Genomic DNA, 25,563 nt, shown 5'->3' on the forward strand with positions numbered 1-25,563 from the left:
AGATGCCCCAGAGGAGGGCATGGCAACCCACTCCAGTGTTCTTGCCTGGCGGATTCTCCAACTGAACTACGAGGGAATCCCAAAATCATTGGGGTGGGTTTCATTTATTTACTGTGTCTTGTTCTGTGTTAGAGTGGGAGGTATTCTGGGAAGCCGGGGGCAGGAGCAGGCGGTGGGTACCGTGGAAGACGGCGTGGACATTGGAGTCTTGCAGACTGGGGTTCAAGGGCTGGCTCTGTGTTTGAACAGGATTCACTTCCTGCCGTCCTTGGGGGTCCCCTCCCCTGTGTGGCGCGAGGTGGCAGTCTTCCCACGGGCAGCTGTCCGGTTGTCACGGGGAGGACCGTGCCTTCCTGCACTTGGGGGGGGCACTCCCCGGGCAGACTGTCTTGTGGGAAGCTCGCCCCCAGGGGTGACCTCAGCCCATCCGTGGTGTGCCCTTGAACTTGGTGGGTTTCTCAGGTGCAGACATGGGGTCTCAGCCTGATTGAGACAGTGGGGTTCCCCCATGTCCCAGGATGTGGCCACACCCCAATAGTCCTTATTCTTCCCTCCTTTCCCCTGCCCCCTCATCTTCCCCCTAGGAGCCATCCCTCCTGGGAATTGTTCAGTCACCCAGTCGTGTCTGACTCTTTGCAGACCCCATGGACTGCAGCACACCAGACCTCCCTGTCCCTCACCATCTCCCGGAGTTTCCCCAAGTCTGTGTCCATTGCATCGGTGGTGCCATCCAGCCGTCTCATCCTCTGATGCCCTCTTCTCCTTCTGCCCTCAATCTTTGCCAGCATCAGGGACTTTTCCAATGAGGTGGCTGTTTGCATCAGATGAGCAAAATACTGGAGCTTCAGATTCAGCATCAGTTCTTCCAGCGAGTATTCAGGGTTGATTTCCCTTAAGATTGACTGGTTTGATCTCCTCCTTTCCAAGGGACTTTCAAGAGTCTTCTCCAGCACCACAGTTCAAAAGCATCAATTCTTTGGCACTAAGCCTACTTTACGGTCCAGCTCTCACAACCGTACATCACCACTGGGAAGACCGTACCCTTGACTATAAGGACCTTTGTCAGCAGAGTAGGATCTCTGCTTTTCAGCACACTGTCTAGGTTTGTCATAGCTTTCTGCCAAGAAGCGGTTGTCCTCTGATTTCATGGCCACGGTCACCATCCGCAGTGATTTTTGAGCCCAAGAAGAGGAAATTTGTCACTACTTCCACCTTTTCTCCTTCTGTTTGTCATAAAGTAATGGGGCCTGGTGGCATGATCTTAGGTTTTTAATACTTAGTTTTAAGCCAGCTCTTTCACTCTTCTCCTTCACCCTCATCAAGAGGTTCTTTAGTTCCTCCCCTCTCGGGAGCCAGGTGCTAAAGTTCTCTTGCCAAAGCCCCTGCGACAGGAGCTTGCTAGTTTTAAGTCAGTTCTTCAAATACTCTGCCAGAAGCACGTGGGGAAGAGAAACAAACCTTGCTACGCATTTAGGCAGGGCTGTTCCTGTCTTGATTAACCACGCGTTTTCCTTCTCCAAACCTCTCTTTGATCTCATAAAAAGCACAGCTTTGGTGATAAAGTTGGGATTGTCATCTCTGGCGCTTGGTTTTAGGCATTTCTGTTTACACTGTTTCTCTTTGCAGTTTCATGGCTTTGCGTTTGTTTCTAACATGTGTTCTTCACTCAGCATCTGTGTGACAAACTCGTGCGGCCATTGGTGAGGGGTCTTCCGTGACCGAGACCAACCACCAGCCCCTGCTTCCCTTTGGGAACTGTTTTGGGGGACTTCCTGGTGGCCTGGTGGCTCAGACTTCGCCTTCCAGTGCAGGGGATGTGGGTTCGACCCCTGGTGAGGGAGCTAGGATCCCACATGCCTCCTGGCCAGGAAACCAAAGGATAAAACAGAAGTAATGTTGTAACAAATTCAATAAAGGCTTTAAAAATGGTCCATATCGAAAGCTGATTTGCGTTGTTGTATGGCAGAAACCAACACAATGTTGTAAAAGCAGTTTTCCTCCAATTAAAACATAAATTTAGAAAGAAATAAAATAAAATATATTTTGGTTTTGTCTCCACAGCAAACCCAAGGAGCCAGTCTTCAGCGCAGGTAAGGCTGGTTGAATGTCAGTGCGGATGCCCCTTAGTGCGGTACGTGAGGGGCAGTAAGAAGTGGTGGTTCAGGGGCAGCTGGGATGGGCAGAAAACGGGGGTCCGTGTGGCGGGGCTGGGGGCTGAGTGTACCTGGGGGTCTGGCGACTCACGTCACTCAGAGACCACCCAGAAGAGGGTCATAAAAACTAAACCCTTTATTTGCCCCCATTTAAAATGGATTCAAGATACATCCATAAGGAGCAAGCGACATGCCATTACAAGAAATTTCTCGATTAAAACACCCTGTTGCCTTTCTCGCCCCTTCCTTACTAATGGGGGCTCTCCCATCACCAGCATTTTGGTTTCTCTTGAAAGGGAAAGTCTCTGATGCATCCAGTTACAACTTTATCTAAAAGCGACTTCTTTTTCTGCCTGTGATTTCCTAAACTGCCAACTAATAGTCCATATATATCTTTTCCATGTATCTTTTCTAACACATGTTATAGTAAGGGAGCTGCTATTTTTAGAATAGTAACCTTATTTGAAAGCATATTTAAAAATGCAAAATCTTTGACAAGATTTTGTGCAGTGGGCTAAATAAATTCATTTAATTTTCCAAGTTTTTTTTTTCCCCCTTAAGCATCGAAACACGAAAGTCAGACTTTCCTATTTATGCGCATGTGCTTCAGTATTCATTTCATTTTCAGGAAGCATGAAATTACTCACTGAAAATGTACTCGCCCTCAGCCTGCAGAGTAGGTCTGGTGTGCACTTGTCAGCACCCCTGAAACGTGTCCAGGTTTTGCGAGCGGTGGGGCCGGGGGAGCCTCTGGGCCGGGGGGCTCGAGAGCGCCCCCTGCAGGCAGGCCAGTCCCTCTCGCAGCGCCCCCTCATCTCTTTACCCAGCACTTCTGTCTCTGTCTCCGAAATCCCAAGGGAAACGCCGAGTGACACATTGCAAAGGTAGGCGGCATTGCTGACACCTCATAGCTCTCTGAGCAAAGCTGCGCCCCAGGCTGCAGAAACGCTTTTCATACAGGCCACCCGCCACCTCCTTGTATGAAAATGCTTTGTGATGCAAGCCACATGGGTTTATTGGACATTCAAAGCAGTCCTGAGCACTTGCTTGGGCGGGTCTTACTGAGGAGCTGAAAACTGGACCTTCGGTGACAATTGGCTGATGACAAGAACTCTTTTTAAATCTGTATGAATGTTAAGAGAGCTATAGGGCGAACCCTGGATGCCCCGTTTTTTGGAACCTGCACCGCTGCTGGCCGCTCCCTGTGGCGCCCCTGGGTTTGGGGGCTGTGTGCTGTTATCCTAACATGCCTGAAAAAAAGAGCAAGCAAGCAAACATTGCTTTCCCTCGCTGCGTTTTTTGTTTTGTGTTTTTTAGATGTAGAATATCTGACTTAGATGTCCAAAACAGTGCCAAGGCTACCTCCAGAGCTTTTCTGCTCGGTCCAGTGACATAGACATGCCCAATGAGTAAACCTGTCATAAGGACTTTTCCAGCACGTGACGATATACTCAAGTAGATATTCCATCTACATGGATTACATACCCCCGTACGAGGCTTTTGGTGTGTGCTGCGGGGTGACATTATATTCCGTTTATTCTGAATCTGCATTCCATGATTCCCCTCTTACAAAAGAACTCATGGAATCACTTGTCAGTTAAGCCATCACACCCGCCCCTCTTTGTCCCCCTTCCATTGATGTACTGAGTGCTTTTAGGGTCTTCAGTTGTGATGGCCACACCGTCTGAGGCACTGAGATTTGGTTGAGGGGTGAAGGAAGGGAAGGGGGTGGGTGAGGCGAGCATGGGCAGATGCACAGAACGGGTGGGTGCGTAGTTGGCAGAGAGAGAGAGAGAAGGACCCCTGGGTGGGGGGCAGTTGTGGCCAGTGACGTCATATACGGAAGAGGGGGCAGGGCAGTTAGAGCATGGGGTCCAGCAGGTAGGAGAGCAGGAGAAGGGTCCTGAATCCAGGTGGGCCTCCATGGGTTTGGTAGCCAAGATGACCAGGGTAGGGGGCGGAGGCCGTCCGAAAGCCTGCAGCCCTGGGGGCCTCAGATGGGCTCCTCCCAGGGGAGCTGGGGAGGATGGAGCCTCGTGGAGCACTCTCACAGGAGCACCACGGAACACAGCAGCTGGCACCCTGTGCAGGAGTGAACACGTGTTGGTTTTTACTTAATAGTCCGATTTAATACGCAGAGTGAAGAGTGTCACATGCATGCATTTAAGACCTGAGTTGCACGCACACCATAAAAGTGCAATGGCCTCTCCATTTTTAGGCAATATCGCATGTGGCTTTGTCTGAAAATCCTCAGGAATGAGGCTTATGAAACTAATTTGTGAATGTGGTACTTACAACATTATAATTATTTTATGACTTCCTTACCAGTTTCCTCTCTGGGCATGATTTTTCTGTTGAGTTATGGTGTAGCCCCAACTGCCCAATTTAAATGCCATTAAGGGGCCCAGTGCTTTGATCTGCAGTGAAGCATCAGAATGCAGGGAGTTCTGAATCCGAACAGAATTCATCAAGAGCTCACAAGATGGTCTTATTATAATATCTCAAAAACTGTAGACAGAAAACCCTATATTGCTTGGTTTTGTTTAAATCCAGGAGTGGCCCCTTGTCGTTGTATTATTGGGTTTTACTTTCATCCCTACAGTTTATTAAAGTATCAGAAGTTATTTTGTTATAAAAATGTTTGTTCTAGAAAGGTTTATTCCCCAGCTTCTCTCTCTAATGGGTCTTTTGTTCTTTTCTTTTCTGTTTCTAGCTTTTCTTTGAGCATTTTCCTTTTTGCATGCATCCCAGCATGTACTTCTGCCGGTTTTGTGTCCTTTACACTTGAATTATCCAATGTGAAAGATACATAAAGACACATTTTTACATTGCACTATAACAAACCAATTTAAATATTGAAAGATATTTTATGAATTTTGATACTACAATTGTATATCCATTGAACTCAATAAAAAAAATTTAAGTGGATTTCTTGTGTTAGTTGTAATTTTTTGGGGTGGCATTTTTCCCCCTCCTGATGATAAAGAAAATATAAGAACTAAAATTCCATGGAAAATAATTGTTGGAATCCAATTCTTTTCTGCCTTTTGTAATTTTTTACATTACTTAAGTAAGCAGAATGTCAAAGGCAAAGAAGGTGAAAATTTTTGTTTCAAACTATTTGTGTTTTAGTTAGTTTTCCCTAGGATTTTAATCAGAAATGACATAAATGGCAAAGTTTCTACTTTTGCATTGAAAGGATAGAGAAAATATAACTATTTTTTTCAGGTACCCTGGGCACCAAGGTGTCTTACTGACCTCTTTGTTCTCTTCACAGAAGAAGGATATGTAAAAATGTTTCTTCGTGGACGCCCTGTTACCATGTACATGCCCAAAGATCAAGTGGATTCTTACAATTTGGAAGCAAAAGTAGAACTGCCAACCAAGAGACTGAAGCTGGAATGGGTGTATCCTTTATTCATTAAGTCTGACCTGAAGTCGTCAGTTGATGAGTGCTTTTTTTTCAGTTGTAGAAACCCATAAAACCAAACCGTGATGGCAATAAGTTTTTAAACCCAAAGAAAGAAAGAGGGATTGCCTGGAAGGAAGGACTAGCATTTCCCCTCAACCAAGTAGGGCTTTGGCCAACCTTGGGAATCTAACTTAACAACCTTGGGAATCTAAGTTAACAGTGACTAGGGACTTCCCTGGTGGTCCAGTGGTTAAGACTTCGCCTTCCAATGCAGGGGGTGTGGGTTCCACCCGGGATTGAGGAACTAAGATCCCACATGCCACAGGGTGGGATCTTAACGTTGTAAATCAACTATACAGCAATTTAAAAAAGAAAAAAAAACAACTTAAAAAACAGTGACTAATTGAACATGAGTATGGACTCAGTACTAAATTAATACAATACAGTCTATGGCTTAAGTTAAATGGACACGTAGCATCAATATAATACCACTGGAAAAAAAAGAAAAAGCTCTCATAAAATCTAGGCCACAGAAATCTGAGTCAGCCATATGACTAGCATTCTTGAAACAAAGCTGCTAGAATCTTCATAATAAGAGGCTTGGGAAAGTTGAATGAACTACCAAGGAGGGAATAAAAGAAAGACAAGAAATAGAGCCTGTGAAAGAGGGTGAAGTGTTGTTTTTTGGGGTTTTTTTATTTTACTATTTTGTTTTACTTTAGAAGCCCACAGCGGCCACCTTCCAGTCCATGCAGACTTTTAAAACAAAGAGCAAAAATCCTTTCTTCACCCTCAAACAAATATTTCTTGAATACCAGTTTAATGCCAAACCCTGACAACAAATTATGTGAAGTTGGTTTAAACTGAAGCTATTGTCATTTCAGTTAGAAGAATTACTATCTGAAATTATAAAGTCATATTCCTTGGAATTTTTTTAGTATTATTTCTGTACCTAAATTTCTCAAAACATTTTTTTATTTTTTCGGATTCAGATGTCATAAGTGTTCACCTGCACCTATTTTGCCGTCTGTGTTGGCACATAAAAAGTGATCCCATTCTTCTTTAAGTCAGTAATTGTTTGAATTGGTTAAATCAAATCTGAAACACATTATTCAAGACATAGTTGTTCAACTTACTCCTAACTCATATTTTAAAAGGTGTGAAACAGTGGAGTTTGCAGCAAATAAATGGTTGTTTTTCACATCCAAGTTCAAGTGATGTTTTGCTCTGAAATAGTTTTCAAACTTTGGAAGCATATATGCTAAAATCTTAACAGGTTATTATTCCTGAGGAGCTGTGGATGGTTAGGACAAGGAGGACCTAAATTTGTTACCTTTTATTGATTAATATATAGATACATGAGCTTCCCTGGTTGGTCAGATGGTAAAGAATCTGCCAGCAATGCAGAAGACCTGGGTTCCATCCCTCAGTCAGGAAGATCCCCTGGAGAAGGGAATGGCAACTCACTCCAATATTCTTTGCCAGAGAATTCCATGGACAGAGGAGCCTGGCAGGCTGCAGTCCATGGGGCTGCAGAGTCGGACATAAGTGAGCGACTAATATTTTCACTTTCCATGGCAGTGAGAGCCCAGAGAGCTAACCACTAGACAACCAGGTAACTTCCAAATATACGTGTATATTGTTCACACCTTCTACAGGTTTTTTTATAATGTAAAAAAAAAATGTTTTAAATACGTAGCTGCCAGGTTACAATAAGCAGTAAATTCATAATTGGTTTATAACTGAGACATGAAAGTCATTTACCAGTGTCTTAAAATTTTCTTTTTAAATACTTTATAAGGAATGTCAAAACTCAACTTTTTTTTCCTTAGAATAGGGTTTATAACCTCATATTGCTTAATATTTGAAACAATATAGCCACTTAACATCGTCAGAGGGTTGTCCAGGTGGTGCTAGTGGTAAAGAATCCACCTGCCAATGCAGGAGACGCTGGAGACTTGGGTTTGATCTCTGGGTCGGGAAGATCCCCTAGAGTAGGAAATGGCAACCCTCTCTGGTATTATTGCTGGAAAATTCCATGGGCAGAGAAGCCTGGTGGGCTGCGGTCCCTGTGGTTGCAAAGATCGGACATGACTGAGCACGCCTGCACGCACACAGCACTGCCAGATGTATTTTGTTTTCCAAACAAGCTCCAGAAGCCACCGACCACAACAGGATTCAGCTCACCTTCCAGCCATGATTCTAGCACCAGGCTGAGCCTCTCTTCTTAAGCCACAGCGTGACGGTGGTTTCAGGCCCCCTGTTGGAAGGTGTGTGTCTCAGGATGACCATGACGTGGAGAGTTCAAAGATGGCAAGACTCAGTGACCCTGTTCTTCCTTTCAGTTCCAGCCCTGGAATCAAGCTCTCGGCTTTAAAAGTTAGATTCAAGACAGCAAGTGGACACATTCTAGATTGTGGTCATGGTTCAGCATATCTCCGCAAGTAGTGTGGGAACTAGAGTAAATGGTACACAAGAGAGGCAACAGAAAGGAAAGAGAAAAATAATAAGCAGAGTACCCCAGCATTCTTGGGAGATCAGTGTCAAGTCACCCTTCAGGTGACTTTCATTCTAGCGTCCGGATGGTACCTCTAACAATATTATGGTCACTGGCCTTTCAGGAGACCAGCTTGGGAAAAATTTAAACCCAGCCTAGGTGTGAGGAAAACGCATCTACATAAGATTTCAACAGTTCAACAAAGCAGTGTGGGCCCTGGCCACTGATTTCCTGGATCCATGACTGATGGGCCAAATTGAAGAGTTCACTTCCTAGTTATTACACAAGTGTCTGATCCAGTTACTGTTAGCAGTAGAATAGCAAATCACCATGTTTCTTCAAGCTGAATCAAACCCAGGTCTCCCACATCGCAGGCGGGTTCTTTACCAGCTGAGCCACCAGGAAAGCCCAAGAATACTGGAGTGGGTAGCCTATCCCTTCTCCAGCGGATCTTCCCGACCCAGGAATCGAACTGGGGTCTCCCTCATTGCAGGTGGATTCTTTACCAGTGGAGCTACCAGGTCATATTATAATACATACTTTGAAAAAAAACACCCACACCTTTGTATTGTTAAAAAAGTATCAGCAATTACCACTAAATCAATTACCATTTGCAACTTTATTGCCTGCCTATTGAGGGGGGTCCGATGTATTGAATATTTGGCATGGAGTATTTCAAATTTGGTCTTCTTTAAATTCGTGAAATTGACAGTAACAGTCACATAGAAATTTAGTGCCTGTGCCAGCTGAAGAAAGCTGATGTTTTGTTAGCTCCTAAAAGAAGGCACGTTTTGTCTTGACACACACGAAGCTACGGGTACCGGGGTCGAGACTGCCGGAACAACCTGTACTTGCTCCCGACGGGCGAGACGGTCTATTTCATCGCGTCGGTGGTCGTGCTATACAACGTGGAGGAGCAGCTCCAGAGGCATTACTCGGGCCATAACGACGATGTGAAGTGGTGAGTCCTCAAAACCGATGCCTGTGACGCCTGTGCAGAGCGTGTAGGCAGAAAGGGTTCCGTGATGGATAGAACTGCAGAGAAGCAGAGAGAGCTGAGAACATGGGGTCTTTGAGAACAGCTCTTGTTTGTGCTCTGGGCTGTCTTCTGGCTCCCTGGCACTCTAAGACCCATTCTTTGGTTTTCCATTCTCATGACACATCGTCTTCAGCAACCGTTAACAATTTGTTTGTTACCTAAAACAATTTGTTGTTTAGGTAACAAACAACAATTTGTTTGTTACCTAAACAAACATCTCTAACAGACCCCTGTCTGGAGGGCTTCTCGTGCTAATGGCTGCTAATTTGGGTGTTCAGTTTTTAATAAAAATGTTTTGCCTCTTGTTTCTGGGTGGGTCTGCTATTCCCATAATTCATTTATACCTTTGGTAATGATTTTATGTATCATGGAAAGATGGGTGGGTGAATAGATGGGTTTATGTTATTTCTATTTGCCCTAAGTCCCTGATCAGTTATAAAACTCCTGTTGGAAAAAGAGGATGTCTTTGCTGTTTGATGGACTCAGAATGACTTCTTAATAAAGACTGTACACTAATTAAACAGTTCTGAGATCAAAGTGGTATTTCCCAAGCAGGGGATGCTTTTCCTTTGAGTTTGGAAATTCCCTACAGATAATGAAATGGAAGATGAAATGAAATACGCACCAATTGTCTAAGGTCTTTGGGAGCTCAGAGAATTTATCAAGAGTGTGTAAGAAGTCAGACACGTGTATTTCTCACATTTAAATTTTTGACCAGAGTATATTTGATCACGGGAAAAGTGAAGCTTACCTTTAAAGAGTAGATGTTTTGTGTTTTCTTTGTTTGGTTTGTTTGGGGGTTTTTTTGGCAGTCTGAACATTTGATCATCATAGACACTTTATTAATATAGGTAAATGAAACTATGAAAAATTGAGTTTGGACTTACCTAAGAACAGGTGCTTTATGAAGATCTCTTTTTAGCCTTGCAGTTCACCCCGATAGGGTCACAATAGCCACGGGACAAGTTGCAGGCACGTCCAAGGATGGAAAAGTGAGTGATCTTTTCGTGTTTTCGTAATGAACTGGTAACACAAAATGATTTTTCTGAAAACATTTTGCTGCTGAACAAGCCTACTTAGATGTAATGTCTGTGAGTGTGCATGCTCAGTTGCTTCAGTCACGTCCAACTCTTTGCAACCCCAGGGACTGTAGCCCGCCAGGATCCTCTATCCATGTGATTCTCCAGGCAAGAATACTGGAGTGGGAGGCCATTCCCTCCTCCAGAGATCTTCCCGACCCAGAGATCGAGCCCGTGTCTCGTACATCTCCTGCATTGGCAGGTGGGCCCTTTACCACTAGCACCACCACCTGGGAAGCTCAAATTTGAATTTAATCTCTCAATTTGAATTTTTATTACAAATGAAAATTCTTACACTGACCTTAAAAAAAAAACCCTTGAGCTCACGTTAATGTCAGCTAATTTTTAAATAGCATTGCTCTTGCCTAAGAAGTCATTAATTCTTCAGATACTTACTTACTCACGTGATAAACATTAACATGTTAAGTAATCATGAGAACTCATCATTTGAATATGGGGCATTTTGCCTCTTCAGTGAATTTCAGATACCTTGTGCCATGAGTCCCTTATTATCATGACTTTAATCCATGGAGTTTGTGTCTATGTGTCATCCACAAGGGCTGCTCGAAGGGGTTTTGCAAAATTTTATAAGCAAAGACTTCAGTTTGTATTTTAAGGAATCAGAGAAGGAGCTAGTGGAATTTGGCAAATACAGCAATTCAAAACTGGCTTCCACTTATTTACCACAATCTATGGTCATTGTTATGTTTTATCCAAAACATCTTGTAACTTTTCTGATGTCTACTTTTGTGTAGTCTACCAATGCACAATGTATAATCTGAAACTAATTACACTAAGTAGTTCCATTTTTATCATGAGTGCTACCATTTTTCAGAAAGTATTTTAATAATATCAAATTTTAAATATTTATGCTATTTTCCATTAAAATCCTACACTTGAAAGGAGGTAACAGGAACAATGGAAATCAGACTGCTATTCTGTAAACACACAGGGAACAGAGTCTTTTTTCTTTTTTTTTTTAATGTTAAATGACCTTTAAGTTATTCAAAATCAGTAGTAAATCATTTGTTTCTCCCTCTAGTGGATGAACTGTGTATTTCAGTTTCTGGCCTTGAAATGGAATCAGAACCTTAGAGCCAGAGAAAATGTTATTTTCTCTGAATAGCTGAGCTATTCCTTTCCATTTACAAGTGGAGAACTCCAGAGAGGCCAAGTGACTGTCTGTGAACATCAAGCTACTTAAAGACAAGTCCAGACTAGAACCCAGTTCCCCCGTCCGTTGTGTACAAAGCTAGCCCTTTTCTTGATAAATCTGCTGGTGGTTCTGTAATGCTTTCTTCTATTAAGGAAGAGAAAAATTAGCACAGCTGAGAAGGTTTTGAACTAATCATAACCATTCTAAGTTTGTGTATTATCAATTTCCTGTGGGGCCCAAGAATGTGAAGTTCTTAACACCACTGGTGGTAGTTGTCATGATAAATTTAAACATGCTTACCCCTTAGTGGCAATACAAACTTTAAAAGAATAACCCTTACATGAGACTCCATTTTCTTTGTCATTTTTCAGTTTTAAAAACTCAGATACTTTAGATATACAAATGGGAATATCAGTTCCTGTGGGACGGTTATCAAGAAATGACTGTTCGAAGTTTGAAACTTGGTATTAGTTGCTCAGTTGTGTCTGACTCTGCGGCCCCATGGACTGTAGCCTGCCAGCCTCCTCTGTCCATGGAATTCTCCAGGCAAGAATACTGGAGTGAGTTGCCATTCCCTTCTTCAGGGAATCTTCCCAACACAAGGATCAAACCCGGGTCTCCTGCATTGCAGGCAGATTCTTTACCACCTGAGCTGTCAGAGAAGCCCCTAAAACTTGGTAGACTTCCCCTACAGCTATATTGGCCACAGGAGCCATGACCTCCAGAAGATATTCAGTTCAGTCGCTCAGTCATGTCTGATTCTTGCTACCCCATGAACCTCAGCATGCCAGGCCTCCCTGTCCATCACCAACTCCCAGAGTTTACCCAGATTCATGTCCATTGAGTCAGTGATGCCATCCAACCGTCTCATCCTCTGTCATCCCCTTCCCCTCCTGCCTTCAATCTTTCCCAACATCAGGGTCTTTTCAAATGAGTCAGCTCTTCGCATCAGGTGGCCAAAATGTTGGAGTTTCAGCTTCAACATCAGTCCTTCCAATGAACACCCAGGACTGATCTCCTTTAGGATGGACTGGTTGGATCTCCTTACAGTTCAAGGGACTCTCAAGAGTCTCCTCCAACACCACAGTTCAACAGCATCAATTCTTTGGCACTCAGCTTTCTTTATAGTCCAACTCTCACATCCATACACGACTTTTGGAAAAACCATAGCCTTGACTAGACGGACCTTTGTTGACAAAGTAATGTCTCTGCTTTTTAATATGCTGTCTAGGTTGGTTATAACTTTCCTTCCAAGGAGTAAGCGTCTTTTAATTTCATGGCTGCAATCACCATCTGCAGTGATTTTGGAGCCCAGAAAAATAAAATCAGCCACTGTTTCCACTGTTTCCCCATCTATTTGCCATGAAGTGATGGGACCGGATGCCATGATCTTAGTTTTCTGAATGTTGAGCTTTAAGCCAACTTCTTCACTCTCCTCTTCCACTTTCATCAAGACACTCTTTAGTTCTTCAATTTCTGCCATAAGGGTGGTGTCACCTGCATATCTGAACTTATTGACATTTCTCCCGGCAATCTCGATTCCAGCTTATGCTTCCTCCAACCCAGCGTTTCTCATGATGTACTCTGCATAGAAGTTAAATAAGCAGGGTGACAATATACAGCCTTGATATACTCCTTTTCCTATTTGGAACCAGTCTGTTGTTCCATGTCCAGTTCTAACTGTTGCTTCCTGACCTGCAGACAGGTTTCTCAAGAGGCAGGTCAGGTAGTCTGGTATTCCCATCTCTTTCAGAATTTTCCACAGTTTGTTGTGGAGATATTGGGGAATTTATTTATTGTAAAAACACACAGTCTTAAATGCATTAAAAAAAAAATGAATAAAGCTTTGTGCTGTTTGGGACTGTCGTAGGTGGCCCCTTGGTTCAGAACTGCACTTCCAATGCAGGGAGCATGGATTCAATCCCTGGTCAGGGAACTAAGATCCCACAGGCCATGTGGTGTAGCCAAAAAAAAAAAGAAAAATTACTTTAATTTACTTTCAATATTTTGCATGTAAATATCAAACTGATTTGAAATAAAGCCTTACAAAATAAAAGGATAAAACAAAGAACTGGGGGGAAAATAGCATTAAAAAAAAAAGACTTTTGACAAAGTTGAAGTAGCTTCAATACAAAGGTAAATTTGTAGACTCAGCACGATGAGTGACCCAGCATTTTCTTCCGAAGCAGCAGTTACCCCCACACGTGCGCATCTGGGATTCCGTGACGTTGAATACGCTACATGTCATCGGAATCGGGTTTTTTGACCGAGCCGTCACCTGTATCGCATTCTCAAAATCTGTAAGTGTGAACCCTGTGGGTCTTGCCGCTTTGTCCACACAGGGAGGAGAGACTCAGCTCAGGGTTGAAGAGGGAGAGGTAACACGCCCGTACCTGCCCAGGTGTGTGTGCAGATCTGAACTCTGAAACCTCCCGCTTGCCAGGCCCCCTCATTCAGAGGGAGCACATGCTTGGTCTCACACGCTCCCAGTCAGACGTTTCCATGGTGATGAGAAGAGGTCCTGTGGCCACACTGTCTCAGGCTCATGGAGCAGTCTTGCCTCCTCTGGCCTTGAATTTCCATGTCTGTGCCACCCCCACCCGCTGCCTGGCCATAAGCAAGAGCTGGAGGGGCCTTGTGGTCCCCAGGCTTCCTCAGGATGAACCTTTAAAGTCCTAGTCAGCCAGTTAGAAACACATAGGTATTCACATCAGCATGCCTTGCCCCTCACCCCCAGCACCCGTCCCCTCATACAACCTTCCGACAACCACGCCCATGCCCTGTGCCCCGGAGCTGCAGACACTGTCCCCTCCAGTGCGAGAGCTCTGCAGCCCCGGGAGGCTAGTTCTAGCAGAAATGGTACTGAAGTCCCCCCCAGAGCCCTCCCTCCTGCTCCTGTGCCCGTTAACCCCCACATTACCCTGTCCCCACCATCCCTCTGCCGAAGTCCTAAGCAGATCTCAACAGTGATGGGTAAAACTCTTTATTAAAGATGTAGCAGACTCGTGATTAAAAATAAAATTACGTTCCTTTTTAATCACGCTCAGTCTGTTTTATTCTCGAGTGTAGTCTTCCTATGAATACCTCCTTTTTTTCCTAGAATGGAGGCAGCAACCTCTGTGCAGTGGACGACTCCAACGACCACGTGCTGTCCGTGTGGGACTGGCAGAAGGAGGAGAGGCTGGCGGACGTCAAGGTCTGTGTGCCCGCCTGCTGCGGGGCCACCTCGTCCGTTTCCCGCATGGAGCCGTCTTCCCTGGGCTGTGGGCTCTGTCCCCGCCGCCACCCCTGGCGGGACCCCTTCTCAAGGAGCCCTCGGGCCCCGGCTCTCTCCCCTCAGTCCCAAGGCCTGGCGGGCTTCCTGCTTCTCTTCATGGCGTCTGTAAGGGTTTCGCATCCTCATTCTACAGCCACCAGCCTCTTAATTCGCTCCTTCGCTCCGCCGGTCACTTCCTCCCTCACTTACCTGCTCATGTTCTTTCTATCATCCACAAATACCGAGGTCCCCTTTTCACGCACATGTCGAAGTAGTACTGGCGGGGTGATGACAAGTGAGATGTGCCCGCTGCCCAGGTGGAGGGCCAGGCAGGGATCCGGGGATCAGGGAAGCTTGTCCAGAGCTGAGTGGACTCAGAAAGGGGGAGCAAGATCTTGGTCCTCCCAGTGGGGCTTTTCCTGCAGTGGGGGCCATTGAACTTCCCAGTATGTCAGTGAAGTTTCCTTAAGCTCTCTCGTGCTTTCCTCCTGTTAAAACCATGATTGGGTCTATTTTTATAGAAATGACTTCAGATTCCTCACCCTGGCATCCTTTAGCCTTAGATCCCCTTACTGACCTAACCGTAGGACCACGATTGGGTCGCCTGAGCTACCTGACATTAAGAGCTCCAGTGGATTACCTGGCTTACATAACTTTCGTGTGTGGGGGGGGGATGCAGACTGTATTCTAACAGGGCGTGAGCACACCTGTTTTTATACTATAGCTGTGCCTTCTCTGTTTTGCTCAAGTATTTCAGTTCTTGCTGTGTCATTAGTTGGAAGTAATCAGAGCAAGTTATTGTCTAGGTTTAGGAATGTATAACTGAATTATCAAGCAGAAGGAGCAGTCAGGGTCAGATTCATGGGAACAGGGTGCAAGTCATGAAAACTGATAACAGGGTGAGGCTGGTGAAGTGATAGCCAAAGAGCCAGCCCCCCTTCTGGACTCCAGACTCAGTCACCAAGCTGCCAGCAGAGTCCTGGGGATCAGAACCAGGCAAAGAGGGCAGCCAGAGTGGGCCAGGAGTGGTGGAGCTGAATAAAATCCAGGTTCTGGGGCCCTTGCCATCACTTGATGAGGCTGAGACCTGCAGTTCTTAAGTCCCAGCCTCTCCTTCAGCCAGAGCATGGCTGTGTGCCTGCTCCATGCCAGGTCCCGAGAGTCCTCGTGCAGAAGGAGACTCTGTGGTCCTGTCCACAGGGCCCAGTGAGGGAAACAGACAAGGAGAGGTGTCGGCACACACACACACAAGTTTAGTGACTAGAGAAGATGAATTCGGGGGAGGGGGAAGTAGGCCTGGTGCTCACCCTGAGTTACTTATTTGTGGTTCAGATTTTATTTATTTCCTTAAGTGTCTCAAGAGATCTGAGACATCTGATTCTCCTGTTTTGTGCAAAGTGTTCAAACGAAGCCGTATTTGCCGCGGATTTCCACCCCACCGACACCAATATAATCGTAACCTGTGGAAAGTCCCACCTCTACTTCTGGACGCTAGAAGGAAGCTCCCTTATTAAGAAACAAGGATTATTTGAGGTAAGGTGAAATTGCATCTCATTTTATTTTTCACCAGTGGTGCTTGTGATCCCCTGGCTCTTAAGGAAGCTCTGAGGCATCGCAGCCTTAGAATTTGTTTTAATTGGCCAAAGTGGGGGTGTCATGATAAAGACTATTCCTGGAGATCCCTGACAGAGTTGGGGAGCCCCTCATGGATGACACTGGTGATGCTGATCACTAGTGTTAGGACCGACACAGGGGGAAGTGCCAGGAAAGGGTGCCAGAGGGCCACGGCCCTCACTGTGGTCTGCTGATTGTAAAGAGCAACGAAGAAGGCGCCCAGGAGACTGCAGTGCAAGTCTGCCGTGGGTGACGGGCAGCCTTGGTGCCGTTTAGCCCAGCACCTGAGGTCTCATGAGAGCGCCAACATGGCACCTGATGCCCTGTGGGCCCAGAGGCTGAGTTGGAGGACTGCTTTATCCTGTGTAGTCATGGCAACACCGCCCCTTGGCCACTCCAACACCCTCTCCTGCTGTAACAGCCTGCAGCCGTGTAAGCATCTGATACTTTAGACCAGATGATCTCAGGGCATAATTTACGTAATGGTGGATGAGAAGGAGAGGCTCGCAGTGTGGTAGCAATAACTGACACTATCCAGCTTGGGGTGCCTGTGATTCTCAATGTTCTTAACACAAGCATAAGGATGTCTTGATCTTACATACATATATATTCTTTTTTAAACATTCTGCAGAAACAAGAAAAGCCAAAGTTCGTCCTCTGTGTGACTTTTTCTGAAAACGGTGACACCATCACCGGAGATTCAAGTGGCAACATCCTGGTGTGGGGAAAAGGTAACAAGCGATGCTCCTCAAGCAGACACTTGGGTAATGTTCTAAGTAAGAAGCCCAAAGTGGCTCCCATCAAAATTGTCCGTTAATATCATTTCCAAGTTTACTATTTGATTCCAAGATACATAGGTACTTACATATATGTGTGCGTGTGTAACTTGGAATCAAAAAAACTAGGACAGAGAAAAATGAAACTCGTAAGCTGTTGGCTTCTGTTGTTCTGAAAGGTTCTTTAGGCCCAAGACGTTGTAATGGAATTAATCGCTTTATGGGGAGATCTGATCACAACTCGTAATGGTGAAATCATCGAAGACTATTTAGCTCTACAGCGTTCAACTTCTCTGCTCCACACAGCACTTGGCAGACATTGACCGAGTGTTGGTTATGTGCCCGAAGCCATGTGCCAGGCACTGAGCATACAGATGAGTCAGGTGGGCATCAGTGGGCAAGCAGTGTGATGGGGAGGACTCCTGACTCAAAAACACTTTGAGTCGAGTTCAGTGAGCCTTTATGAGTGATTACCGTGGGCCAGGAAAACCGAGAAAATGCACCGTCTCTGTACTCAAGGGCCTCAGTGTTTGGGGTACGGGGTGAAGGCAGAAACAGGGCCACCAGGGTAAGGTCGGCTAACACGGTGACCTTTGTGGTATCCCTGCTACCCCGTGTGCCACGGGCTCTGCAGACACGCGGGTTCATTTCACCCTGAGAACAGTGCAGGGGAATGGCAGTAGCCCCATGACACCAAGAAGGGAACTGAGACAGAGCAATCGGGTCACTTGTCCAGGGACTCACAGCTCATTTCTCAGCCACGTGTGGTGCGGCTGAACTCCTAGCAGCCACATGCTCCATCTGAGCATGTTTTCCTTTATTATTTTTTAAGTTATTTTAATGAAGTACGGTTGATTTACAATGCTGTGTTCATTTCTGCTCTATAGCAAGGAGATTCAGTTGTACGTATAAATCTACATCCTCTTTTTTATTCTTCTTCTGACGGTGCTGGGTCTTCATTTCCCTAGTTGGGGCGAGCGGGAGCTCCGGCTCACTGTGGCGTGTTGGCTGCCCTTGTTGCAAGCCCAGCTCTAGGCGCCTGGGCTTCAGTAGTTGTGGTGCCGGGCTTACTTGCTCCAAGGCACGTGGGATCTTCCTGGGCCAGGGATCAAACCCGTGTCCCCTGCATTGGCAGGTGAATTCTTCATCGAATTCTTTACCCCGAGCCACCAGGGAAGCCCTGTGTATTCTTTTTCATATTCTTTTCCGTTATGGTTTGTCAGGGTGTTGAATACAGTCCCCTGCTCCTCCGCAGTAGGACCTTGTTGTATGTCCATTCTATGTGCGATAGTTTACGTCTGCTGACTCCAATCTCCTGGTTCATCCTCCCCTCCCCCTTGCCCTGTGTTCTTTAATTAGAAAGTAACCCAGTTCACATTTGTCTGTGTTAGCCGCTTAGTCGTGTCTGACTCTCTGCGACCCCATGGACTGTAGCCCGCCAGGCTCCTCTGTCCATGGACTTCTGCAGGCAGGAATACTGGAGTGGGCTGCCATTTCCTTCTCCACTTTTCTCTCATGTTTGTCTACTGCTCTGAGAACATGCAGAAATTGAATCCTTTATAGATTCACACTGCATTGGTGTTCTAACTGATAATATCTCGTTTTAAAACAAAAATGAGATGGGCAGAGGTGAGCCCTTGGACAGCGTCCTAAGCGTGGTTTTCTCGTTGTGTTTAGGTACGAATCGAATAAGCTACGCAGTTCCAGGGGCCCACGAGGGCGGTATTTTCGCACTTTGTATGTTAAGGGATGGCACGCTTGTGTCGGGAGGAGGGAAGGACCGCAAGCTCATTTCTTGGGATGGAAATTACCAGAAGCTTCATAAAACCGAGGTGAGACAGCACGTCACACTGCCGACACTCGTTTTTAACCTTAAACTGTTATGTCAACCAGTTTCCTTATGAGTTTGAAATCTTCTGTTTACTGTTTTGAAAACTGTTTAGATAAAATTTTACAAAATGGGGAAACATTTTATATAGAATCATGAAGGCAGTTTACTAAAATGGAATTCGATTTATAAAATGTGAGGTGGTCACATTTCAACGTCTAGAGTATTATCATAGAAGCAATCTTACAAGGGAGTATTATCCACATTTTGATTAACCCTTAAAATATTTATTGTCTTTTCCCTGTAATTGCCAGCATGTTGCTTTGGAAACATCATCACTTGGAACTGATATTTACTGAGTATCTGCTTTGAATGTGACTGAACACCACCAACACTGTCTCTAGAGCTTTGACTTCTCTTGGCATTTCTTTCACCTCCTTATTACCTAATTAGAAACCCTGGACTCCAGTAGGAGGCAGAGGCAAGAAATGCAATATTCCTTCTACACACTGTCTGAATTTTCTTTCCCAGGCCCTGGGAAATTATGAGCAGACAGAAATCAAGGTTGGCCTCAATCTGAAGGTTGAGGATCTTCCTCTCTAGCATAGTGTGAACACCTTGTAGAACTTTATTTTTTCTTAGTTGCTAAGTTGTGTCCAACTCTTTGAAACCCCATGGACTGCAGCATGCAGGCTCCTCTGTCTTTCACTATCTCCCAGAGTTTGCTCAAATTCATATCCTTTGAGTTGATGATGCCATCCAACCATCTGATCCTCTGTCACCCCCTTCTCCTCCTGCCCTCAATCTTTCCCAGCATCAGGGTCTTTTCCAGTGAGTCGGCTCTTGGTATCAGGTGGCCAAAGTATTGGAGCTTCAGCTTCAGCATCTGTCCTTCCAGTGGATATTCAGGGTTGATTTCCTCTAGGATGGACTGGTTGGATCTCCTTGCAGTCCAAGGGACTCTCAAGAGTCTCCTCCAGCCCCACAGTTCAAAAGCATCAATTCTTCGGCTCTCAGCCTTCCTTATAGTCCAACTCTCACATCCGCACATGACTACTGGAAACACCATAGCTTTCTAAGTCAGATGCCCACAGCACAATGACATCAGAGGACAGCATCACATGTGCTCTGACAGTGTGAGAATTTTGTTTTGCTGATTACTGCTCTTCATAAAGAGAGGCCTTCATCTGAGTTTTGGAAATCACTTTCTTTTCATGGAGACTTTAATTGTGGTAGCATTTTTTATAATAAGATTTGACCAGCATTTTTTTGAACCCAAGTAGCATTGCAATCCTAAGAAATAGTCCAAAGCCTCATCTAGTATTATAGAAGATACTTACCATTTTTAAGTATCTATAATCCTTTATCAGCATGAATTGTTATCATCTTTTCTCAGATCTGTGCTAACCCACTGGTAAAAAGTGTGTGTGAGAACGGGCCACTCTTTACCGTCCCAGAACCACAGTGCCTGGAGTCGACCCCAGGCTGTGATTTTTGTTTCTTTGAAAAAGTACAAGAACCTCTGCTTATTTTATCCTAGCAAATTGTTCTTGAATGATGTATTTTGAAATCATTTTTATTAACACTTAATCACACGTGTACTAGCATGAGCAGTGGATTTGAAAACTAAATAAAGTTGCCAAAAGATTTATCATTTCAAGCTACAATAAATTTTTGGGAACACTTATTACAGCATGTTACATATTCCTTACTTCCTAAACATTACCTGCTTCTGCTAGCAGAAGTCATAACAAGTAAAGAGTAAACTGCCCAGTAGTATTTATTATTTTTTTTATCTTGTCCAGAAAAAAGTGCCTCATTGTAGTTTTTTTCCCAGTTGGAGTGTAATCGCTTTTCCACGTTGTGTTGTTTTCTGTATAACAGAGGGAATCAGCATCACCTGTGCATACGTCCCCTTCCTCTTGGACCTCCCTGCCACCCATCCACTCCCATCCCACCCATCTAAGTCGCCACAGAGGACCCAGCTGGTCCTCTTTTTTACAACCTTACTCTTGCTCATTATTTTAAGGTATATAAAATGTTTGGAGTTTAAACATACGATTTGGGGTTTGGATCATTCAACTCAAGTACTTTCTCTGTCTCCTTGTTACATGTGTGTGTATGTGTGTGTCATTATGACAGGAGCTGTCATCATGATAAGTAAACAAGTATTTTGAATGATGGAACTAGTAATTTAATGATACCTGGAATCTTTTCCATGCAGATTCCAGAACAGTTTGGTCCCATACGGACAGTGGCCGAAGGAAAAGGCGATGTGATATTGATAGGCACGACCAGAAACTTTGTTCTGCAGGGCACGCTGTCGGGGGACTTCACACCCATCACTCAGGTAGGCATCAGCTCAACAAGTCCATCAAACACCTTCATGTTCTGTAATAGTAGAATATAAGACAGGGCCTCCCTGTTGGCTCAGATGGCAAAGAATCTGCCTGCAATGCAGGAGACCCAGGTTCAATCCCTGAGCCAGGAGGATCCCTTGGGGAAGGGAATGATAACCCACTCCAGTATTCTTGCCTGGAGAATCCCATGGACAGAGGAGCCTGACGGGCTACAGTTCATGGGGTCACAGAGAGTCGGGCACAACTGAGCGACTCACACTTTCACTTTCATAAGACAGTGTTACAAAGAGGCGATTCTTCCTGTGTTTTATATTAACATCCCCTCCCTCAGCTTCAGGGGGAGGAAGAGAAACAGATGGGAACAGTTCCAGAGCCTGCAGTGAGCCGCGCTGCTCTGTCGGGCCCCCGAGTGCTGGTGGTAATATTTCAGAGGGCGTCCATTTGTCTCTGTTCTTTGTAGGGTCACACCGATGAGCTCTGGGGACTGGCCATCCATGCCTCAAAACCTCAGTTCTTGACCTGTGGGCACGACAGGCATGCCACCCTGTGGGACGCTGTTGGTCACCGGCCCGTCTGGGACAAAATTATAGAGGTGGACCTGCATGTTCTATTCCATCTTTCTTACAAAAATTCATCTGCAACACATCGGTTTATTTTTATTTTTTGCATGAGATTAATGGTGATATAAATTTGTCCCAAAGAAAGTGTCACTTAATTTATCGCCTTCAAATTGCATTGCTTTAAACACCACCTTAGGGGGTCTCATTCATGTATTTCTAGTTTACCCGTGCTTTTTCAGACAGCACGTAAGCCTTTCTGATTGGTTGTTGGGTTTCCTGAGTGCAGTCTCTTCTGGCTAAAAAGCTGAGGAACCCTCGTTAGGAGCCTGTATTCTATTTACAGAACAACTTTTTGATGGGAATGGATTAGCTGTTCTAACAGCATCCAGTTTATCTCTGCAGTTTGAGTTTGATGGTTCAGGTCAGGTTTAGAGTCAGTGCATCTCTGAGTTTGCAAAAGGAACTCCAGTCGTACATCAGAGTGCTGAAGGATCCTCTCCCTACGTGCCACGCAGCAGTGTCGGCATTTATTGAGCACTGTTTGCATACTGGGCATTGCACATATGTTACTGCTCATCCTGACAGCAGCCTTGGAAGGTGAAGTTTTTAACCTTGATTTTAGTGATTAGGAGATTGGAGCTTAGAGAAGTCAGATGGCTTGGCAAGATCAGTGTTTACACCGCACTCAGTTCACACCCAACGCCAAGGTCTTCTGCTGCATCTATAGTGATTCAAAGCACCTCCCGTGTTGCTTGCATCGCTCATGATACATGACAGCCTGAGTGAGGGGCAGCCCCTCTGCAGACCCCGCCACGAGCCCTCTCGACACCCATGGAGTCGCCGGCACTTCGTGTGCTGGGTCCATGTTTCAGCCCTTCCCTCTTGGAGAAGATCTGCGAGTGGATGGAGGTGACTGGCCACTGGGGATGCTGAGCACTGGGATGATGGGCCGTGGGGAGGTGACTCTGGCACCAGGGGGGTTGGTGCACAGCTGGCCACCAGGAATCCACAACAGTGGTCCGGGAGAGTGACCTTCCCTGCGGCCTGGGTCCACACGGCAGCCCGGCTAAAGGGCGTTCCGGCTACTCCAGCACCAGACTGTCAACCAACCCAGCCTGGCATCGCAGCACCGGCGCTGAACCAGACGCCAAGGAGATCTTGAGCCCTAGCTCCTTTACGTCCTGGCCGTGTGACTGGGCAGACGCACTCAAGTATCTTCCTCTCAAAATGTTATGAGCCTCAAATGAGCTGCACAGTAAAGCCTCCAGTCACGTGATTTTTGTCTATGGAGGCCCTGAGCTTTATCACGGCCCCCACTTTGGAAAAGCATCGCAGGAATGTAACCCAGCTTCCCAGGTGGTGCTAGTGGTAAGGAACCCTCCCTGCCAGTGCAGGAGATATAAGAGATGTGGGTTCGATCCCTGGGCCAGGAAGATTCCCCGGAGAAGGGATTGGCAACCCACTCCAGTATTCTTGCCTGGAGAATCCCATAGACAGAGGAGCCTGGTGGGCTCCCTGGGGTCACAAAAAGTTGGACATGACTGAAGTGACTTAGCACACAATATAATCAGTCCCCGTAGAGTTTCCTTACTGTCTCTCTTTTTCTTCCAGTTTATCCGGTGGTATACCAATACCTCCTTCCATTTCCACATGCAGGGTTACTGCTTTCTTGGTCTTCCTTTGATTAATCTCTTTTCATTTCACTTCATCCCAAGTACTCCTACCAAGTCATCTGAAATGCAGATTCAATCACATCACTCTTTTCAGTGAAAGGAAAGAGTCCCTCTCACTGTGTTTTTCCTGGTGACCACGGTCCTTGTCCTGGCCATGCAGCCCACATTACTAGCATCATCCACATGATTTCCCGTTCCCTACCCTGTAGGTCCTGCATTGAAAAACCAATGGCTCTCCCTTGTTGTTGTTATTCAGTTGCTAAGTCATGTCCAGTTCTTTGTGACCCCATGGACTGCACCTTGCCAGGCTTCCCTGTCCTTCACTATCTCCCAGAGTTTGCTCAAATTCATGTCCATTGAGTCGGTGATGCCATCCAACCATCTCATCCTCTGTCACCCCCTTCTCCTCCTGCCCTCAGTCTTACACAGCATCAGGGTCTTCACCAGTGAGTCGGCTCTTCCCATCAGGTGGCCAAAGGATTGGAGCTTCGGCTTCAGCATCAGTCCTTCCAATGACTATTCAGGACTAATTTCCTTTAAGATTGACTGGTTTGATCTCCTTGCAGTCCAAGGGTCTCTCAAGGCTTCTCCAGCACTCTGCCTTCTACTCCTCAAATATGCTCCAGACTGTGTTGCTTCTATGTCCTGGATCGTGTTCTTGTCCCCTTAAGGCCCCATTCAAATAAATGCTGCTGTGTCCACGTCCGCCTTTACCAGTGGCAGTTCTTCCGATATCAGGAGGCCTGAGTCAAAGGCCCCCAGCACCAGCACGCCTCAGCCCAGCTCCCCCATCTGACTTCACCTAGTGCTCCCTCTCTATTGTGTTTTATTTCTCCCATCAGCCTTGTTCCACTTGTTAGTAACAAACACATGCGTGTGTCACTAGCGCTAAGGCTGGCATGCGCCTTACTCATCTTGAGATCCCTCTGTGACGGCCAGGTGTCCTGCACGCGGTGGGAGGTGCTCATCCAGCATTGACCTGATGGCCTTGGGTGCAAGGGTCATATTTCCAGACACATGGAGCACATACTTCCCGTTCAGCATGGGGGTCAACCAAAGGGACTTCCAAGACTTGAAGGAAGAGCATGTCTTTGTTGATCTGGCATCTGATTACTGTAGATATGAAAGGATATAAGATAGAATGGGCTTCCCTCATAGCTCAGTTGGTAAAGAATCCGCCTGTGCTGCAAGAGACCCCAGTTCAATTCCTGGGTCAGGAAGATCCACTGGAGAAGGGATAGGCCACCCATTCCAGTGTTCTTGGGCTTCCCTTGTAGCTTAGCTGGTAAAGAATCCACCTGCAAAGCAGGAGACCTAGGCTGAATCCCTGGGTTGGGAAGAACCCCTGGAGAAGGGAAAAGCTACCCACTCTAGTATTCTGGCCTGGAGAATGTCATGGACTGTATAGTCCATGGGATCACAAAGAGTCGGACTTGACTGAGCGACTTTCACTTTCTACTTTGAAGATAGAATGAGAGACTTCCCTGGTAGTCCAGTGGATGGGACTCCATGCTTCCACTGCAAGGGCCGTGGGTTCAATCCCTGGTCAGGGAACTGAGATTCCCTTATAGCACGAGATACAGTCAAAAAGTTTTTTTAAAAACTTAAAACAGAAAGAAAAATTATAAAAGGATAAAATTGTATTATTTTTGAGACATGACCTCCACTAAAGTAGGAAAGCATTTCCTCTGTGGAGAAGGAAAAAAAAAAAAAAAGAGTTGTTTTTTTTTTTTTTTAATGGGGCCACGTAGCCCTAAGGGATTAGAGCTGTGCTTGTGTGTGTTTATGTAATCGCGCTGTGTCTGGCCATCAATTTACACTTCCTTTACAACATTTTAGGATCCAGCTCAGTCTTCTGGTTTTCATCCTTCAGGGTCTGTGGTTGCAGTCGGAACACTGACTGGGAGGTGAGTGTGTGTCGGTGTGGGCTGTGCTTTCAGGGTTCACGGGAAAGAGGCCTGTTGTCTGTGTTTCCCCAGCGACCGGTCAGGGTAGCCCTTGGCTGCCTCGCTCAACGTCTAATGACTGGCGAGGAATTAATGACTCGGCAGTGAAACCTGAGACAGTGGTCCTCCCCGTTTCGGACCTTGGGAAAACCTAAAGTTGGCTGTGGTCCCCTCTCCCGGAGGAGGCCTCACCCCCACGCACAGACGGTTGTGG

At 45.7% G+C, this 25,563-nt stretch overlaps 1 protein-coding gene across 6 annotated transcripts in view; it reads left to right on the forward strand.

Annotated features, from left to right (window-relative positions):
• EML1 (EMAP like 1) overlaps nt 1-25,563 on the forward strand; it is a 192,849-nt gene that overhangs the window by 156,300 nt on the left and 10,986 nt on the right. For 2 of the 6 annotated variants that reach the window (XM_043489494.1, XM_043489492.1), the window contains exons 5-17: nt 2,062-2,090; nt 2,981-3,037; nt 5,431-5,560; nt 8,874-9,023; nt 10,024-10,093; nt 13,523-13,636; nt 14,437-14,532; nt 15,991-16,125; nt 16,838-16,937; nt 18,660-18,814; nt 21,035-21,160; nt 21,631-21,762; nt 25,243-25,310. In XM_043489494.1, the coding sequence (XP_043345429.1) occupies nt 2,062-2,090; nt 2,981-3,037; nt 5,431-5,560; nt 8,874-9,023; nt 10,024-10,093; nt 13,523-13,636; nt 14,437-14,532; nt 15,991-16,125; nt 16,838-16,937; nt 18,660-18,814; nt 21,035-21,160; nt 21,631-21,762; nt 25,243-25,310 (1,362 nt within the window). The remainder of the gene's footprint in view (nt 1-2,061; nt 2,091-2,980; nt 3,038-5,430; nt 5,561-8,873; nt 9,024-10,023; nt 10,094-13,522; nt 13,637-14,436; nt 14,533-15,990; nt 16,126-16,837; nt 16,938-18,659; nt 18,815-21,034; nt 21,161-21,630; nt 21,763-25,242; nt 25,311-25,563) is intronic. The other 4 variants (XM_043489498.1, XM_043489496.1, XM_043489493.1 and 1 more) reach the window with 3 other exon arrangements.

Source organism: Cervus canadensis, chromosome 17 (assembly GCF_019320065.1).
Source record: "Cervus canadensis isolate Bull #8, Minnesota chromosome 17, ASM1932006v1, whole genome shotgun sequence".
NCBI lineage: Eukaryota > Metazoa > Chordata > Mammalia > Artiodactyla > Cervidae > Cervus > Cervus canadensis.